The 21,345-nt window shown below is 38.8% G+C and overlaps 1 protein-coding gene across 1 annotated transcript; it reads right to left on the bottom strand.

Moving 5' to 3' along the window:
• Window positions 1–7,722: 7,722 nt before the first annotated feature.
• LOC139743347 (putative neutral sphingomyelinase) lies at window positions 7,723–17,288 on the bottom strand. The gene is made up of 7 exons (XM_071653837.1): window positions 17,231–17,288; window positions 15,521–15,620; window positions 14,922–14,998; window positions 13,989–14,172; window positions 12,238–12,465; window positions 10,666–10,903; window positions 7,723–8,632 (listed from the first exon to the last, which is right to left on the bottom strand). Exons 1-7 carry the CDS (start codon window positions 17,260–17,262, stop codon window positions 8,229–8,231), a joined length of 1,263 nt encoding a protein of 420 aa, XP_071509938.1. The 5' UTR covers window positions 17,263–17,288; the 3' UTR covers window positions 7,723–8,228.
• Between the last annotated feature and the right edge of the window lie 4,057 nt (window positions 17,289–21,345).

The raw sequence follows: 21,345 nt of genomic DNA on the forward strand, positions 1-21,345 counted from the left end.
TCCCCTGTTCCTCTTAGTTCTTGATTCCACTTGTCCTTGGTACAAATAATAAGTGTGAGAAAGTGACAAACAGGAGCAACAAAATGAAGGTTGATTAACAAATTGCCCTTCATACTTGTAAATACACACCAATTTATCAGTGTTTTGAGTAATGGCCATGATAAAAAAAAAAAAAAAAAAATCCCATCCGAGTATGTATGCCTTGGCTATTACTCAAACACTGAATATTTGGTGTGTACTTAGGTAGATAAAGGGCAGTCTATCAATCAGTTGCCGTAAAATGAGGGTTACTGTAAAAGTGGATATTTTTGCGCAACTAATTTTTCGCGCTTGGCCACGTAAGAAGAGTTTTGTGGGTTTTTAATTCCACGGAATCAAGACATCAACTAATGATAAGTAATGGAACATATGGCAAGCAAAAATATTTGTGTGCTTTTATTTTCGCGCTAGTTTCTGGTTGCGCAAAATGCGCAAAAATTTCAACACTCTGAAAATTTCCACTTTTACAGTATACTCCAAAAGTGAACAAGCTCTCCTGCTTGGTTTGGGGATAACACACTGATGGACTTAGCTCAGCCACTTCATAATGCCTTTATACTTGAGTGACAACTTAAATTGCCCTCATACACTTTGTGCAATGTAAAATTCAAGCCATGTTTTAACAAACCTTACCCCAACAACATCAGGACAACATCCGGAGAAAATTCCTTGCCTCGGGCAATAACACCACAGTAGAGAGAGCGAGGGATACTGTTTTAACAGACACTCACCGAAAACCTCAAGTAAGTTTTCAAGAAGGGGGTGTTGTCTACTGGTGAGACCACCTTGCCCACTGGTCAGTGTCGCCTATTCTAGATTGTGCACATCTATGTAGGCAATAGCATTACAGTTAGTATTAAAGAGAATGTGATTACAATCACTGATCTTGGCTACATAGAGATCAGTAGTTACAATCCATACATGTGATTGGTGCGTGGCATGTCAGTCATTCTCTGTCTGCAATGTTGTGTACGCATCTTGAATGTATCGGAGGAATGTTACTGTGGGAGCATTCTAATAGAAGGGTTGTCGGGGTAATGTTAAGGTAATGTTGGGTAATTACCCTGGCTGGCTAGGGTAGAAATTGGCAAAAATTTACCATGACAATGTCCACACCCCTTTTTGCAGGGACTGTTTTAACAGGCAGGGTAAAAAAACAACAACAACTCTAGTTTGAAAGGCACTGTTAAAATGGGGATTCAGTCTCTGTCTGTTGAATAGATCTTGGAGTGAAATGACAAAGTATGACTACTTAGAAACATAAATTCATATATCCACATGAAGACATCTGGAACAGATGGCACACATGGAATCTTTCAAGTCTTGTCATATGCAACAAGACCCCCCCCCCCCCCCCCCCCCCACAAAAAAAAAAAAAAAATCTTTCAACACTATTGACAGACATATCTTCTTCACACATGACACTCTGCCAACTCAAAAATGTGTACATGTCTGTTTGCTTTGATGTACCTTCTGAACTCTTGGCAAACTTTTAACCTATCTTACCAGGGAACTACTTAGTAACACTATCCGCGTATCAAATTTTGCTGACCGACTTCTCAAATATTTGTGTTAACAGAAATTTGGGAATATGCCTCCTTGCTGTCATCAGGTTTTGCCTCAAATATATTATTTGTCACATAATACCTTGCCCAAATACCAAGTTCTTTTTTTCAGATTACATGAAAGACATAGAACTAACTAAAAAAAGGGATTAAAAGAAAAGTGACATTTTACCTTGATGTTTTTCTTATTTTCCTGTGATAACATATTAGTCAACTGCCTTTTCAGGCTATTTTATGCAAGTTTATGAAATTGTGACAAACAGTGGACTGTAATACTGCAGTATAATGTTACTGAATAAATACTATTATATGCCATATACATTCTAGTACTAGTATGTCCCTCATATAATTTGCAAGACTGAGAATTGTAAGACAATATTTTGCAAGTGGGTGAATTTGTGATTGTGAACCACACTGATGAAAAGAGAAAGAAATATCACTTTTCAAGAGGAAAGAAAGCCATTTCCAACCTTGGAGACATTAATCAAAGCATCTGTGTCACAGGAGGCATTGTTTTCACAAAATCAAATATCCAGCAAACTCAAACCAGATCCCAATATGTTGCAATAAATACTATAAACTTATACAAATACAGTGCAGGGAGAGTTTCAAGAAAATTGCAGAAATGAGAAAGCTCCACTAATTGATGTTTGCGTGACATACATGTATCCAAATATTTAGTTTCTGTGCTACCTACACCAAGGTGATGTTGCAAATGCTATAAACCTGAATACAATTCTAAACTACTGTTAGCAGCACTCTTCAGAACATATGATAATGCACAAGATGTTGATCCCTGCCACTCTAAAAAGTAGAAAACAAATGATAACATTGAAACATTCAGCTGATAAAACAAACAACATATAAGCAGCAGGACTCTTGGAACCACACTAAGATATTGAGTACAGTGCGCTTCCATTATAATAAACAAGGTTTTAAGGAAATTCTTGTTACAACAAAGTGAATATTCAGTTTCCAAAATTGTTATCCACACACCTTTTTATCATTATTCAGATGTGATGAAATTTTGATATAATAAAAGAAAACTGATGGTTCCAAGGACTTCGTTTTAATGGTAGATGCCTGTACTTTGAAGGTAATAGTCATAATGTGATCCACAGCTATGCTGGTGTTACAGCATGTCAGATTTGAAAGAGTTGCACAATGACTGAAAAAGTAAGGAAGTCTAGTTGTGTATGATGATACAGATGGAGAATAATAGATATCATAGTGAGAAAGAATTACTGAAATTTCACTAATTTCAGATGATAGGCAGTCAAACATCAATTCCCTACATATGGAGCTATCTCGCACGGTACATGTATAAAGCTTTAAAATTGTTGTACTACAAACACACATAATATACATAGCATTAAAGCAGGTATGATCTCTCAGCTGTTTTTTTTTTTTTGTTCTTTTGAATCAGTACAGCTCTTCTTGCCTCTGCATTAAACAAGTCACAGGATGTCATTCTCAAAAGTATGAGGTACATACAAGCGTAGATTAAAAGAGCTAACTTGTGTGACAATGTGACTTACACACAATGGGCAGTATGCGTAAAAAGTAGCAATTGCTTGTCGCTTGGACAACTGTCATATAAAAACAATGTCTCTCTTATACTTCTCTTGCTACACTGACCTAAAATGAAATACCAGGGCTGACATTAGGAAAAAAAACCAACAACAAACCCTGAGTAAAATCACACGAAGAGGAAAAGCTTTAAGTCATTTCAAGCATAGGACACAACTACAACTGTAGACTGTAGAAAAATAGCACACTTCTACAAGACTTTGAAGTTGACTGCACTGAAAAAGGAGTGACTTGCACTTGTGTGTAGCACAATGTTTGTGTGCTTGTGAATTGTAACAAGAGTTTGCACACTCAGTACAGCAGTAAGGCCCCCATCTCACTAGGAAGGTGACCATGGCGACCATGGCGATCTGTGACGATTTAACAAAATCGCTACGATCTCAAGCGATCAGGGTATAAAATGTGTTTCATGATTGAATTTCTTCAGACAGATGTCAGTGTCAAATTAACATGGATATGCAGAATATGGTTGTACCCTTACGTCTTAGCATTCTAGAACACACCACTTAGAACCTGATGTGAAATTGCACTATTAGTTAAGTCATCCATTCAATTAAAAGGGTAAAATGTGTATAATATTAAAGAACCGGCTTACGAGCAAACTACAAATCGTATCCTACAATGAGACAATTTTATGAAGATATATTTGAGAAGATTACAACTTAATTACTTTCAATGTCTTGCAATGGTATATGACAAACAAACAATTTAATAAACAGAGCAGATTCGTACCGAGTGTACGTGGAAAAATGAATTTTATACGTTTTTCTCCATGTCCACCTTCCTGGTCTGTGCATCACTTTCTATCGTTCATGGTTGGTTCCTGTTACGTAATACTGTACAAGTGGTAATTTTCATGGGCGATGGGAGCCGCTTTTGATGCGCTTGAGTTACGTTTTGCGCGATGCTACCCCGTCAAAGCTACGAATGTGGCGCTTTTAATGCGCTCGTGAGGCGATGGTGATACGCTCTAAAACCACAGCAATCGGTCGTGACCTCGCTACGTAAGTTTTGGACATGTTCAAAACTTCCGTAGCGAGGTCGCCGACCATGGCGATGGTGGCGATCCTCCATGCCTGTGAACCGCTCAACATACGACGGAGAAGATTTAAAGCGATCAAGCCACAATCCGCTGCACTTTGTCGATATTTGATGATCGTAGCGGAATCGCCGTCTAGTGAGATGGGGGTATAAGCGTTTGCATAACAGATGACACAGAATATGCTGTAATATTAGATGGCTTAGACAGTTTCTGGTATGTGATTGGTCAAGAGCTCATCACGTGATGCTGTTTGCAAGGATCGCAAATGTTATATTTTCCCAGCTCGTTATATTGACCAACTGGTCAAATGAATATATTTTTTCCATGTTTGTCGCCCTCTTACGGTTGAAATACAAACAATTACACCAATATAAAGGTGTGGGACCACGTCGGTAACTGGGAGGAGCAAACGATTACTATCGATAACTGCAGTCTGGATCGATATAATCTGTTCCCACTCACACCCCCCCCCCCCCACACACACACACACACGATACGTGAGAGAGTAGACGGCACGGCGCGGCGCGGAGTAGCGTCATGCGCTAGGCCTGCCTGGATGGAATTCGGGAAGCTAAGCGTTACGTATAGTGTAATAATGTACATCGGTAGGTATCGTAGGCCCTACCCAATGTACCGTTTACGTATGCACGTATCATTCGGCCCGCGAAGTTTGGATTCACACTTCAAAATGGAACCCCGTTTTGTCTATAATAAACGACGACGAGCTCGATAAGATTTTGGAGGATAAGGATTCTAACTCCACTAAACATGGCCTAAAACAAGCGAGTTAATAGTCTAGAGACATTTTGTTCAGTTCAGTTCTTAGAACGAGGGCAATTCCTGCATCTTTGTATTGACGTAACTTAGAGTTAGACTAACGTTAGATCCAGGCCTAACGTTACATCGAACAAACCACAAGTGGAGGACTACCACACCGAGCAGACTGGTTTGCAAATCACTGTGTTTCTACAATGTTCATCTCTGCAACAGAGGGGAAAAAAAGACTGATTTTGAAATTGCTGCAGATTCCTGATGACAGAAGGTAGGCCTAACGTTACGTCTAATATACCGGTCCTGGCACAAGACAAATTGACTGAAAATCACAGGGTAGGGACTATAGGCCTAGAAAACGATGATGCACTGGACTGGGGAGCCAATTTGGACGCATGTGATGTAGGCCCTTCTAACAGTTAGACACTAACTCTAACGTTAGACTTGAGCCTAATTTAACTATAGGGCCCTAAAGGCGTCGTTACTTGACTTGAGCCTATTAAACGTTAACGTTAGTAGGGCCTACTGTCGTTAGAGGACATGAGCCTAGCAACTACACAGTCCAGTCGCCGCTGTACAACTACAAAATCGTGACAGCGCGCACACAGCGTCTAGTCGGGCTAACATGAGCGTATAAACGGTTAGGCTATGCATTGTTAGTGTAGGCTCTTCTGTAAAGCACAATCAAGGGCAAGGCCATCTAATATAACAGATATCGACTGGTAGGGGTGGAATGTAATCATATGATCGCTTCGGGAAAATATAATCCCTTGGGAAAATATAACTCCCTGGCGGTCCAAAGAATGTTATATTCCACCCCGTACCAGTCAATATCTGTATATTATTGCACAGTCACTATGGGGAATTGATACACTGGCCTATGCACTTCATTGAATACGCTCTCATATTGCACAGTGAAAATCAAGCAGACAAGAATACGTCCTATTAATGCGCAGCTAAAATGTCCCATATAATGAATAATACCTGATTTTGCACACTTGCTGGTCTCACAAACTGCACCAACACTATGATGGCTCATTATAGAGCAGTGCAATTAACAGTAACCAGCTATTGCATTTTTCTCTGATATTCAGGCCTTCTCGTTACCTGGCTAGACTCCAGAGAATGGTTGGAGCACAAAGTTTGAACAAACGAGTTATGAATATCATGAGAAAAAAAATACCTTTAGTAAAACCAAAAACCACAGCAAACATAAACCAAGAAACAGTTGATGGGTGAACAGCCTAAGATAATCTGTGAACACTAGCAAGTTCTGTACGATATACGTCCTGGTTGAAAAAACACCAAAAAACACCAAAAAAAACCTAGAAATATCACTGAAGGTGATTAATACCCCCGCCCCGTGACGACAGTCTTACCCAAGGAATGATCTTTCCTTGATCTTCTGCCATTTAAATGCCGTTACCATGGCAACGCAGCTTCCGACACGTCCGAAAAATGTCTTGCACATCTTCCCACCAAGACTATTGTGTGTGCCACATTTCATAAGCTTCAGTCGAATACAGATGAAGTAGTTCAATCCGCAAGATCTTTCCTTGATCTTCTGCCATTTATATGCTGTTACCATGGCAACGCAGCTTCCGACACATCCGAAAAATATGTCTTGCACATCTTCCCACCAAGACCAATGTGTGTGCCACATTTCATGAGCTTCAGTCGAATACAGAGGAAGTAGTTCAATCCGCAAGATCTTTCCTTGATCTTCTGCCATTTATATGCCGTTACCATGGCAACGCAGCTTCCGACACGTCCGAAAAATATGTCTTCCACATCTTCCCACCAAGATCAAGGTGTGTGCCACATTTCATAAGCTTTGGTCAAAAAACTGAGGAAGTAGTTAAATCCGCAAGATCTTTCCTTGATCTTCTGCCATTAATACGCCGTTACCATGGCAACGTACTTTCGGGTACTGTCAAAAAATGCGTCTTGCACATCTACAACCAAAGGCACACATCTGTACCAAGTTTCATGGAAATTGGGCAAAAACTGAGGAAGTAGTTTGCAACACAAAATTTTCCATCATTTTGGCTCATAATATGTGAGCTGTTACCATGGCAACATACTTTTTGTCACTGTCAAGAAATGTGTCATGCTGACCTATATCCTAAGACAAACATTCAATATGAATTCCATGAGAATTGGAAGAACACTGATGAAGCAGTTTTGCCATGAAGCATTTTGCCCTATATTTTACCAATAACATGCCGTTACCATGGCAACGCACTTTTTGCCACTGCGGAAATATGTGTCTTGCACATTAACATATTCAGATGAACATCTGTACCTAATTTCATAAAAATTGATCCAAAACTGTGGGAGGAGTTCGCGACGCAAGATTTGTACCCATTTTTGCCCATAATATGCCGTTACCATGGCAACATACTTTTGGGTACTGTCAAAAAATACGTCTTGCACATCTACAACCCAAGGCACACATCTGTGCCAAGTTTTATGGGAATCGGTTGAAAACTGAGGAAGTAGTTCGCGACGCAAGATTTGCAACGGACCGACCGCCCGACCGACCGCCCGACCGACCGACCGTCCGCTGACTCCTATATACCCCCTTCAAACTTCGTTTGGCGGGGGTATAAAAAAAAATCAGGTAAAGCAATACTGTAGACACCGATATTTTCTTGAATGGCAGTTGATCAGACATTTTCTCAAGTTGTTAATTTCTTACTTTGTGGTCTTCTCATGGTCATGATTATTGCCAAAAAATATAATATTGTAATTTGAGGGTAAACAGCCTAAACTTGGACCATAAACATCTTGTAGCAGCACCTGATTCAGAAACAAATCGCTGCCTGAGGATGCACACAATTGTTATTTTTCCCCAGAAATAAGTTTGTCATTGTTAATTTACTTCTCCTGCTAGATCCTAAGATCCTTTTAATGTAAGGATCCAAGAAGTCAGATTCTCATTCCAACCCACCATTCTCTAAACCCAAACTTGAACAGTAGTGACATATAGATTTGAAAATAAAAATATGCAAGTGGCTATATATATTAGAGAGAGTGACCTCTATAACCATGAATAAATAACATAGATATATGATGATATTGCAGACCGAGCAGCTGTCCAATCTTTAAGCCATCATCTCTTGCAAAACTATACCATGAGCACATAAAACTGAGGAATGTTGTATGCTGATGGCATAATACGCACATAAACACTTGTACAACTACAAAGAGAGAAGAAATCAGCTGCTGTTGGTTGCCATGGCAACACCAGTCTGTGCCAATCGATGATCCATCTTCTCTGCTATACCAGCCAGTGTGTTCATCTCAGCACTCTTCACGAAGCCTCCGAAGCAGATGTAGAATGCCGCCACCAGCGTCAGGACGCAGTTCCAGAGAAGGGTGAAGGCGCGGACGGCGAACGCGTCGCTCTGGAACGCCGTTGAGACCAGCAGCAGGGACAGACAGAAGATCGCCTTCAGGAATGACACGGTACGATCCCTCCTGGACTTCACTTGAGCTCTGGAAATCAGCTGGATAGCCTCTTTCAGGAGGTCTGCAAACTGAGACTTGGATCCCTGAGTTTCATTCTCTGTTGCCATAGAAACCTGGGTTGCTTCCACTCCATCTCCCCAGGCCCCTTGACCTGAGATTGAATATCAGTAGTAACAGTCCTATGATAGCTCCCATGACTGTAACTGTAATGAAATAGTATACACTACGCCCCTGTCAGCACAAAGCATATTATGCAGTAAAAGAGGAAATTTTCATGGTCACCTAGTGTTGAAATTGTTGCATATTTTGTGCAACCGGAAACTAGCGTGAAAATAAAGCACGCAAATATTTTTGCTTGCCATATGTCCCTGTACTTGATATCTTGATTCCGAGGAATTAAAACATGCAAAACTCTTCTCACCCGACCAAGCACAAAAAAATAGTCGCACGAAAATATCCACTTTTACAGTACACTACAGTAGCCATACATTTTGCAGGGTTTTTATTTCTGAGAATTTTACCAGTTGGGTTCTAGTCGCAAATCTTAAAACAACGGAAAGTGTTAGTTCTGATCCTGACATGGATGCAACATGCACACCTACATTTCTCAATCCATTGCTGTATTTTCCACAATCATGTAAATAGCCACTCGGGTAATTGCCACAAATTCCCAATATGCGAAGAATTTTTTTTTTTTTTTTCATTTTCATTTTTCATAGTTCTCTGACGCCTTTGTATTATCAGTCCTATAACTCTCTTCAATCTTTTATTGGCTCAGATATATGTGACCGTGCATCACAAAACAAACAAAAAGTTGCACCCCTTGATTTTACATGAGGACTCAAAACAGGAGAAATGGGTTAACTAAGTCAGTCTTAATTTTTTCAAAGAGCTGTCTTTCTTCTACATTATTCTTTAGTCTGGGATCATAACACAAATGGGAAAATGTGTTTTCAGTAGTTTTTCTACAACCCTTTTGAAAGGACAATGCTACTGCTTTGTAAGTTGGCATTAATCATGGACAGAAAGTTTTGATAGAACATGCTCAATCCCTTCATTGTTGTTGCTCCAGTGGTTGACATCCTGTATTTTGTCCCTTTCATCGCACAGCTAGCGTGGCTTGGTGAAAGATTTAGCGCCTGAATAGACCCTATACTTCTAAGCCTCTTTTCTCAGTTCACACTTTTCCAGAGTGTGTGCTTTCTTTCCAGTATTTAGGTAGGTAATTAGGGGAGTCCATTTGAATTAAGTTATGCATCATTTTAAAGCTTAGAGTCTGCTCTTTCAGAATCTGCCCTTAACTAAAAATCCACATCTGGCGACTTTTTGTTGGTTTTGTGATGCAAGGTCACACATACACTTGCCAAGACTTTTCATCTGCATTCTGTAATCCCTCCAAACTGAGCCTAGTTGTGAAGTTATCAAGCCACTTTATAACTCCACATATATGCATGAGATATTATATTCATTTGGCACAGCACAAACAGTGCAGAGTTGTGTTTTGAACCGATCACTTGCCCATCTGGTTGCACAAGAGTGGAAATAAATTTCACAAACACTACCTGAATCTCTCACCAATGAGCCCCCTACTCTAATTTCTGTCCTTGATGTCACAATTTATGTCCACATTTATTTCTGTTTGCCTTTTTTTTTTTGCCTATGTACACAGCTGTGGTGCTAAGCCAACCAGTTCCATGACATTTGCTCCTGCAACAATTGCTCCCATAAAAAAAAAAAAATTGGCACGCTAAGTCAAACATGAAAATTCTACCCACAAACACATCCCTAACCCGAATCCTAATCCTCACATCAAACTAAACCTAAAACTCTAACCCTAAGTCCTCGGAGAAAATAAGATCGCAGCAATTGTCACAGGAGCAAATGTCGTGTCACCAAGTCAACCAAGCTGTTGTGCAAGATAGACCTGTCCAGGAGCTAGTACGAATAGAAAAAATGCTATGCTTTTTTCCCTAGAAATTGGCAGGCATAGACAGTCTTAGCCATAGCAATTAGTAGGAACATGGCAAAGTTTATTTGTGAGGAATGACTTAGCAAGAGTGATATTTTCATGTTTCCAGATGGGGAAAAGAAAAGAAGAATGTAACATCTGTATCATTTTAGCAATGCATCTATGCAAATCAAATGTTCAGCTAAAGATACATGCACATTGCACTCGGTTCCAACCTTTGGATGGAGAGATCTCCAAGGTTGCAGCGACTCCCGTGTGATCCGAGTAAAGCATGTTGGTGCCAGGGATGTCATGCAAGTCGAGAGTTACCTCACGGCACTGGATGCTGGCGTTACCTGACGACCGATAGAGGATGTAGTCTATCCTCTCACCATCTTCAGTGTTCATGTAGTACATGGTCTGACCTCTTGCATAAAAATTATCAGGCGTCTCGTTGGTCTTGCAATCATTGTACTGTACGGAAGAAGAAAGGGGATGAGACTAAACTGTATGAATATGGTTAGATTATTTAAGCACCAACATAATACAAACCCTTGGAGACAAAGGTTTAGAGGAAATGTAGGGATTGAAGAAACAAAAGTAAACAAAAAGCATGACAAAAGTAAACATCGTATAAAAATATTATATAGTATGCAACTAGACAGTGACTATTTCTAAAGCAAGGAGCGAGGACTCCAGGACAAGTTTTACATCTCACTAACAAATTGCAAGAGAGCCTGAGAACACTCTAGATTTTCATTATACAGAGGTAGGGCGATCTATGCAGAAAAATGGTGATGTAGCAATATTTAGCCTCATGCCATAACATTGTTTCTTTCTTTTATCCTTTCCTTGAAATAACAAGTGAACACAAATTCTTAAGAAGGAATTTGTTCATGATATTGCATAATGGAGCATGAATGAAAAAACATCATAACTATGAGGGGTATTCCAATGCTTTATCATGGACAATGGGATCACAAACAAGTCATTATTGGAGGATAGGGTACAACATTTACTTCTAGTTGAAGTTCAGCTTACAGTAAAAGCTAGGAATCAAGTGCAGATGTAAATGATTAACCGCACACAGAGAATAAGAATAAGAAGGGGAAAATATACATGGCTACTAATAACACAAATGATGACTAGAACCAATACAGATTTATATGTGACAGAAACGAAATCAGTAATATAGTAAAATAAAGTAAACGAAAGACAGGCCTACAGCTGTAATGCAATACTGGGGCACACAAGCATTACCTATTGTGACCGCCCAGCTCTAAACCAACAAAAAAGAAGGCCAACATGAATTTCCACTTTCCTGCATAGTTCACAAGAGTAAGCTCTAATCTCCTAACCAATTCAAAAAGTGATTGAAATAAGAAAGAGTTAGGTGATGCAATTTCATAGAAAGGGGAGAAAAGAGGATTTAAAGATTAGGGTCACTCAGGCTGTGCAGAAGTATCAATGAAAACACGTCTATTTCATAGTGCAGGCAGCTGAAAAAATATGGTTCAGAAAGTCTGCTAATACAATGTATCTCAATATCTGCTGTATTTCAAGCCACAAAATTTTGACAGTAGGTAGGGGAACAGATTACTCTCCCACATAAGACAAACTTATGAAATTTGAGTCGGTCAACCGAAATGACTGTTCTGGTCCTTTACAGAGCATCCTAATATGCGACTCCATGGGTTTTGAGCTGGGCAGTTACAAATCGTGTTATCCATAGAAAGGTGTCTTGGAAAAAGACACCTCCATCATCACTATTGCCCTGACCAAGAGAAACAAAACGCGATTCAGCACACCTCTCTGTTTTCTCTCATTTCCCAAGCATCCAAAAGGCCGGCATTTGCTAGAACCAGTTTGGCAGCCAAGGAAAATGGCTCCGTGTTGAAGTCACCTGCAACGATGGTCAGATCGGCGCGGGCTGATGTCAGTCGCACGTACTCGCTGAGCTCGAACAGCTGTACCAAGCGATGTGCCAAGGTCTCATCTTTCTCAGGCAGATTGGATGGAGCATAGAGAGCATGTGCCTAGTACGGAGGACAAGAACATTGCACAGGAAGTTACTTCACCCCTGGATCCGCCTTGTCATAATTGTACATTTTCACGATAACATCACTGATTTTTTTTTTCCCCGAGGGCTTACTCTAAATAACATGCGCATCCAAAAGAATTTGTCTTCCATAATGTGCTCCTTCATTACTACTACTACTACTACTACCACCACTACTACTACTACTACTACTACTACTACTACCACTACTACTACTACTACTACTACCACTACTACTACTACTACTACTACTACTACTACTACTACTACCACTACTACTACTACTACTGCTACTACCACTACTACTACTACTACTACTACTACTACCACCACTACTACTACTACTACTACAACTACTACTACCACTACTACTACTACTACAACTACTACTACCACTACTACTACTACTACTACTACTACTACTACTACTACTACTACTACTACTACTACTATTACTACTACTACCACTACCTACCACTATTACAAGTAATAGTAGTAGTACAGTTGTAGTGGTACTAGTAGTAGTAGTAGTAGTAGTAGTAGTAGCAGCAGTAGTAGTAGTAGTAGTAGTAGTTCTATGGAATTCTCTCCCACTCAACATCCATCAGGAAACTTTATACTCTCATTTTAAGACTCTCCACAAATTGTGTTTGTTCAATTGTAGTTTTGGTTGATATCTATGTAATACTGAATATGGATTGGATTTGAAGGGTTGTACTGCCAGCTGTTTATGTGTACACAGCATTTATTACATTCCATCTTACAGGCTCTCATGCACCAAGAGTATCAGTAATGATAGATATGGCGCATTATGAATGTACTTTCATTATTATCATTATTATTATTATCATTACTACTACAACTACTACTACTACTACAAACACACCACTACTACTACTACTACTACTACTACTACTACTACTAATTATAATTACATGCATGATAATGGTTTCTAAGAAATGCATGATACCATAAGATAGCTCTTTGAAACATTCATATAGCCAAGGAGTGACATTTGTGGTGGCCAGGGGCTACCAGAAATAAATGTCAGGCCACCACTTTTAAGATTCAAAATTTGTCTTGGTGGCCTGATCGTGCCACAAAACTTCATTGTTGGGCCACCAAAAGGAAAAGTTAGTGTTTACAAGCTTCCAAGATAAACTGGGGTAAGGGGAATTCCTGTCTTGTCATTAAGGAACATCTCTAAAAAATCTTAACTCATTGTGATATGATTATACATATTATTCATTGTAACACTCCAAAAATAATAAAACCCTATAAAAATAAAATAAAATTAAAACTAAAATTAAAGTTAGGTGAAAACAAATGACTTGGCTCTTTGAATCAGGGAAATGCACCTCCCTGTTCAAATCTGCAATGTTTTTAATAATGCTTCCAAAAAAAAAAACTGTCACCCAAAAGTTCAGAAAATTAACAAAGACACATACTTCTCGAAATTCAATACACTTTGGATGTCAGATGAAATGACAGGAACCTTACATGAGTAGCATAGACGTTGGCCACCAGTCCTTCAATGTTGAGTTGACACATGACAACTCTCTTGGCTGCATACCAGTCCAGTTGGTTCAGCTTGTGGGCATAGCCATTCAGGGAGAAGCGAGAAGAGTGCAAATCCGTGATTGGCCATTTCGAAAATATGCACAGACCACTGTTGGTGAAACCTCTGTACAAGTGTACCATGAACAGAAATGGAAGAAACATGCAAACACTTGGACACTGGGTTACTTGCTTCACAGCCTTACTGTAGGCCTACGTGTACGTCACCACCACCAACATCAAAACTACAACAACACCTACATAAACACAACAAGCTACAACAAGCAACAAAGAGAAAACACTGCAAAACAAGTATATATGCAGCATTATTTCATTATCTTACAATGTATATAACCATAATTAGACAATACCTGTTTGAGAAAACATTCACACATAACTTGAATTCAAATTTTATCTAGATTGTGATAAGGATGTGGCACTCGAGTTCTACTTTCAGAGTTCAGCACTTCCTGGATCCATGTAGTTACACTTTTTTTTTTAATTAACCTGTTGGGGACGGGCTGATTTTGCTACAACAAGCATTTTCCACAGGCATTTGCTCGAGTATACTCAGGACTCTTCCTCAACTGGTCAAAATCATCTCGAATAGTCTAGGGCCTGTGTTTAAAAAGACTTCTATATCGTCACGCTTAGATGTGCAATCATGAAAGTTAAGCACTTTTAGAAATATACCACTGAGGATTTTAGTCATCTGCAGTGAATCTTTACATGACATGGTGACTGCTGGTGAACTGGTGGTTTTTCTGGGTGAGATCATGTAGGTGAACTGTTTTTCAAAAAAAAAAATTGCATCAAATGCATGCAGTAGTCTTGTAGGCCAAGTGCAGATATCAACATTATGAAGTGCTTCCATACCCTTTGAAGTAATGGCTGTGAGGTAAGGCCACTCTGGTAGCTGCTTGAAGGAGGTCATAATCTTTCACATCCCATACCTGGTAGAATCAGGAATGAAAAATACTTACAGTGGTGATGAATGCATGCAATCACTCGCATACAATGTCCATGAAGTTCCTCTAGCTCACTATTCAAAACAATCAGTATGTACAACAAACTTGATAGGCTTAATGCTTCATGATAAAATATGCGAACTAATAAAGACACTCACCATCATAATTGGATAAGGATATAAAAACAAAACAATCGATCAATCAATCAATCAAACAAACAAACATAACAAACAACAAACAAACAAACAAGTAAACAAACAAGTAAACAAACAACAAACAAACAAAACAAACAAAAAAGCACTGGCCCAGCACAGAAAACTGTTACGAGTGTTGCTCCACCTGAAATCTAGATCCATTTAAAGTTTAAGAGTTTAAAAGAAATCATCTAAAATAGCCCAACTGAACTGATAGCCCCTTTTGGAATTCCTTTTGGAATTCATGAATCTCATCCCTTATCAAAGACATGGTTCCTGATGAAATTCAAATCTTAATTATAACTTGTGTTACCTCTTGAAGTGCTACAATGTCATAGCACCCGGTGGCAAGTTTCTTGGCAATGTGCTGGAACCTCTGGTGTTTATCTTTGCTGAGACCAAGAGGCAAGCCCCTGTGAAAGAAGTCAGATACAAAGAAATTACAGGACTAACTACTGTGGAGCACAAATAGTAACATATGCCCTGTTCACGTAAAGTGTCTCTCTCTTGTATCCTTTATTTGCATTGACGTAATTAGACTATCTATTCTGTGGAACGATAAACAAACACCAAGATGTCTAGCAACCATTCAAGAAACTTTTTGTTGAACTCTAAGCAAAGACTACACAATTTTTCCAATGTCATAATGCCCAATGGCACACCTAGCCATTTGTACACTCCACATCCACACATAGGAAATAATCACAATTTTCCACAATGGAATTAAAAATCACGTATCATTATTATTGCAATATTTTGTGAGAGGGTATACGGTAGACACGTAAGTCAGAAATTACTAGACTCTGTGGAGAATTCTTGCCCTGTATGTTGACAACATCAACAAAAATAACTCTGAACATGATCTTCATGAATAACTAAGTGAATGTATTGATTGCCAGCGCTAGTCCAACTTTATTCATGCGCAACATTCTCATACATGTTTGTTTATTTATTTGTTAACGGGCTTTCTTGTATTCGTAATTTGTGCAGATCGTTTTCGTCGTTAGCTATTCTTGTGACTTGTGATTCTGTGAACTGCGGTGTGGTGCTTTTAAGTTCGAAATCAATTATTTTAGTGACTGCGAACCATCACATTTTAAAGCTCATCAGAAACATTGCAAAAAAAATTCAAAACTTGCATGTAATTAATCAGTTTTCTGAACAAGACTTTGAACAAAGCTGCTCGCTTCGTTCACCATGATTACAGATGGGGCATGGGGTACTTCCTCTACAGCCCTTGTATCCAGACTGGGATGGGACACACTGCACACACGACGCCTCGCAGCACAATGCATCATGTTCTACAAAGTCCACTACAACCTTGTCAACATCTCACTTCCGCCCTCCATCTTTCCAGCCCCTTATATTGGCAGACTTGACCACAAACTCAAAAATCAAATACATAATACCAGAGAGAAGCTTCAATTGACCCAAACAAATATTCCTTCTATCCACGTACTGTACGGATCTGGAACCACCTACCAAGCAATGCTGTCACTGCACCTAACTCTGTTACTGTTGATATCTTCCAGAAGGCTGCCCTACCAATCATCAGAAGGTTGCAGCCTCCTGTAGGGTCCAAAATGCTGTAAGCCTGGGCCTGGCAGTCTGATTTTTATTTGCACGCACGTGACATTTTATTATAAATAGCTACATCTCATGTCATCTGTATAATAGCACTTTCAAGCACCGTCGGCCAATGTCGTAATCCCAGTTTAGCTTTCGACGAGCTGCTGCAGGGATTATCATTTCAAGGTTCAAGATTCAAATGCCCAAATCAAGATCAAGCAGGTGTGGTTCAGTTGAACTTTCTGCTTACGGCAAGATGACATGGATTTGAACGCGCGGGACTAAGGAATGAAGACTAGCCGAATTCGGACAACTCTTCTCTCCCTTGGGGTAGTTTTAGGTCCCAACTCATGTTTTAAACGCTTCGCTCTTTCTGTGTAGTAGTGCTAGCTAGTATCTAAACGAAAAAAAAAGAAGAAGAAGAAGAAACGCAGTCCTTCGTGCTTACACTTACCAGCAGTTTAAAGTCAAGACTCTCACTTCCATCGCTCTCCGTAGTCAGCACGTTGGAGGCCTTGGATTCGATTTCTGCAACACTTCCGGTATCAATGCGGGATATCCGGATGCGGGATCCTATCGCTTAATCTTCACACCCGACCCGTGGCCGAGCTGACTTCGTCCCGTGGTAATCCATTGTCAGTGGGATACACACTGGGATGGTGCTGGGCCAAGTGTCATGAAGGAGTAGGCCTATTGAGCAAAGATTAACAACAACGACGACGACGACGACAACAACAACAACAACACCAACACAATAATAGTAATAACAATAACACCAACAAAAACACGAAATAGAACAAATCAAAAAACAAAGCAAAAATGCATGGGTGCTAGAAGAACAAAATACAAAAGGATGTTAGAACCCATAGGCAGGGGTCGACACGACACTATTATAGCGGTATCCCGGGGCCAGTAAAAAATGGTGTCGGACCACCTTGGTCTTTTGGTGGCCCAATTGGGCAACTATGATTAAAAATGGTTTAGGGACCTAGCCTAAGGCCTACTTTTGCTTTTATCTCGAGACAACAAAACTTCAGATTTAAAGATCTCAGAGGGGCGAACAAAAAGGCTTAAATAGCTTATTGCATGGCGACCGTTCTGTATGGTTGTAATTGTTGCACAAATGTATTTGTAATCAAAATTGTTGAAGTTGTAGAAACTAGCAATAATGAGTTTCATATTTTATATATTATGTTTGATTATGTTGATAAAAAAAAGAATTGTAAATGATGCCATACGGAGAATAAATAAATCAAATCAAATCAAATCAAATCAAATTAAATAAAATCTTTAATCAAAAGGTTAGTGTCAAGCCCTACTGGTTTGCTCGGGAATGGTAGAACAACCTCCAGCCAAGGATCGAATATAGATTCGTTGTTTTAGAGTATAGTATAGGATGGGGATTATGTAAGATAACACCCTTAGTGAGTTGTAATAATTATGTTGTATGTATTCATTCATGCACACACGCACAGCCACACACACAGACACACATAATTTGGCAAACAACAACTGTTGAAAGAAGCAATTCTCGAGTTGACACAGTAAGTATGTAGGCCCTATTTATTTAGTTACTTATTTTTCATGATTATGGCCAGGAGCCCGTCACAATTAATATAAATCAAAATCAAAACAAAGTGTTGACAGGACATAGGGTATATAACAAGTCGCTATCCAAATCCGAACTCACTGGTCAAGCAAGAAATGTCATAGTACACATATACAGGTAAATTTTTTCATCCCGTCTGACGTTTCCTGCAAACCAAACTTTGACAAAACATAGAAGAAGAACAACAACAATTAAGAAAAAATAACAACAACAACAAAGGTAAAAAAACATAATCATAAAACACACACACAAATAAACAGAAAGTACACTTTTGAATGTCAGACAAGCACGCAATTTAAAGGATCGTATATAGGCATAATTGTTGAATCAACATGAAGAATTCAGGCATGTAACTCAAAACAGAGAGAGGGAGAGAGAGAGAGAAGAAAAAAAAAACTTTGCAAGAGTCAAGTAGAGACTACGGAAGTCTGGGTGTCGTGGAAAAATTCCGTTCCTCAGACGCTGACTGATAATCAATCACTATCAAAGTTTTATTACAGTAGTACAGTCTAAAGTATGCTTTTTACCTTTGAATATTATTGTAATAACATAATTATGACTATGATTGTGTGCCAGTTTGGGAATCCTAGCAGGGAACTAACTCTGTGTTGATTTTATCCCTCATTATCCATATAGAAAAATTCGGACTACAGTTTTATAGGGATTCTCTTTTCGAATAGATTTACAGCTCCCTTCTCACTTCATACTAATCAGAGAGTAAAACTATAAGATAGGTTACGATATTTTTGGCGAAATTAGTTGCGAACAAGAGCGATTTGTTTGTACATTCATTGTAACAACTAAACGGTCTATGTATATGCTTATACGACATGATTTGTCAGTGTGCACGGTATGTAAACAAGACAATATTGCGAAGTACAACAATTTGATGTATGACATTAAATCTGTGTAATATAGTTAATCTGGCAAAATGCATGACTGCATGAATGGACTACCCACGCATGCTTTGATCGACGATAAACATTTTGAAAACCACTGGTAACAGCGCTTTCTCATTGATATTTCTAGAGCATATTATCTATTCATTCACTTTTTATATGCAGAAATAATGTACATGGAAAGGAGAGAAAGCGTATTGCGATACATGCTGCCATTTTGAAACCATCAAGGTAAGGGCAATATAACTTTAAAGGTATAGTACAGTTTCAGTTGCGGATGGGATTTCAGGTTTCCAACTGTGTTTATGATAATTTGTTGAGATAATGACAAACCTCATATAAAACATGAAAGAGCATATAATTCTAAGAGTAATTCAAAGTCTAGTTGATGAAAATTGGTTTTGAAATGGCTGAAATATCTAAAACAAAAGCGATTCTAATAAAATGTGGTACCCACCTTTAACCATAGGAAAGCTTTGTTTTACTTCGTTTTTGGATATCTCAGCCACTTCAAAACCAATTTTAATCAAATAAACTTTGAATTCCTCTTTGAATTGTATATGCTCTTTAATATTTCATAAAGTGGTTTCTAAATAATATCTCGCAAAAAGTTCGAAGCTGAATCCTCACCTCACCTCAACCAATACTATACCATCCCTTTAATTTTTGTGATAACTATGACCTTTTTTTTTAAATACTGATGGACGTCATCTGTTCCTCAGTCTTCACGAGGTAAGCATCAGGTACAGCAGAATATTACGATAATTTCTGGAATGCTTGGTTAAAGTAGAGTTTACACGGCCAACAGCGTGTCTTTTCTACTTCTGAGTCTTATACATGCGGTCTCCTCTGCACAACTCCAGTATAAAGACAGTGTGGTTTTCTCAGTTACTGACTTCACGATACTTGGAGTTGGACATGTACAAACATAATATATTCTAAGATATATTTTATAGTGACATCTGTATATGATAGCATTATATGCACTTTACTTTCCAGCTTTGGAATACACTTGTAACTGCAATGTCTTTTTCATCAATTCACATCGCCATTCCCCATCATCAGATCATAGTTCATCAGTGTTGCTCCCCCCCCCCCCAATACTTGTCGCAACTCTTGATAAAACTGTATATACGAAAAAATACCCCCTCAAAAAAGAAAATCATTAAGCTCGCCTCCATAGATGATGACCTCGAAATTTCATGAACAAAACTGTAGTTCAAAAATCCCCGCAATACAGATCTCTCAGAAGGGTTCCCACTCGTGCAATCATGTCAAAGTTCAAGTCCGTTTATATTACTCTAGAGAATGAAAAATGCATATATTGCCTTATTATCGTATTGATAAAAGTACAAATAATTCTCTGACATCGAGGAAGCATTGATCAAGCAGTTGGGCAGCCAGAAAAACAAAACAAAACAAAAAACAAACAAGAACTGCACCCCTCACTCAATTTGAGTTTGATACTCCGCGTATATGATTTTTTTTAAAAGTACAATAAAAGGTAAACTGGATTCTTTCACAAAATAAGAGAATTATGGAGTTTGACCGTTTATCATCAATTGCAGGACCATGTATTCGCGAAACAACGATTTATGGGTCAGAATGACTTTTATCAATAAGGAAGATGATTAAAAAAGAAAAAGCCATTTCCCCCCTCCCTCACCCCCCATCCAAAAAGGGACAATTAGATTTGATCTGCATGGGCTTTCCCACAAAATTAGAGAATTATGGCATTTGAGCTTTTATCATGTGACCTATTCGCGAAACAATAATATTGGTCAAAATGACTTTTGCCAATTAGACAAGACAATAATGTAATAATTTCACGCAGTTTCTATCTCATCAGTTTGTATGTGCAGAAGGTCACATCATTATATCTGTCAATATCTCGGCAAACAAAAGCGTTTTCTCGTCGAAGTCAACATTGCTGAATCGTTACATCTTTAAAATAATTCGATGTTGAGGACAACAGCTTTTTAAATCCCATGTCAAAATAGATGAATTTGGTGAAGATCCTGCCTGCAAACAAACGGGGCTCATCATTACTTGTCTAATTTG

Source organism: Diadema antillarum, unplaced genomic scaffold, assembly GCF_040938485.1.
Source record: "Diadema antillarum isolate AM-2024a unplaced genomic scaffold, OU_Dant_1.0 seq00001071_RagTag, whole genome shotgun sequence".
NCBI lineage: Eukaryota > Metazoa > Echinodermata > Echinoidea > Diadematoida > Diadematidae > Diadema > Diadema antillarum.

Bases quoted from the DNA above. Each gene is read 5' to 3' on its own strand.
- LOC139743347 (XM_071653837.1), bottom strand. From the start codon at position 17,262: ATGGAAGTGAGAGTCTTGACTTTAAACTGCTG. The intron at 15,621-17,230 runs GTAAGTGTAAGC...CTTCTTTCACAG, and splicing joins GTCTTGACTTTAAACTGCTG to GGGCTTGCCTCTTGGTCTCA. The intron at 12,466-13,988 runs GTAAGGTTCCTG...CCTCCGTACTAG, and splicing joins CCAACGTCTATGCTACTCAT to GCACATGCTCTCTATGCTCC.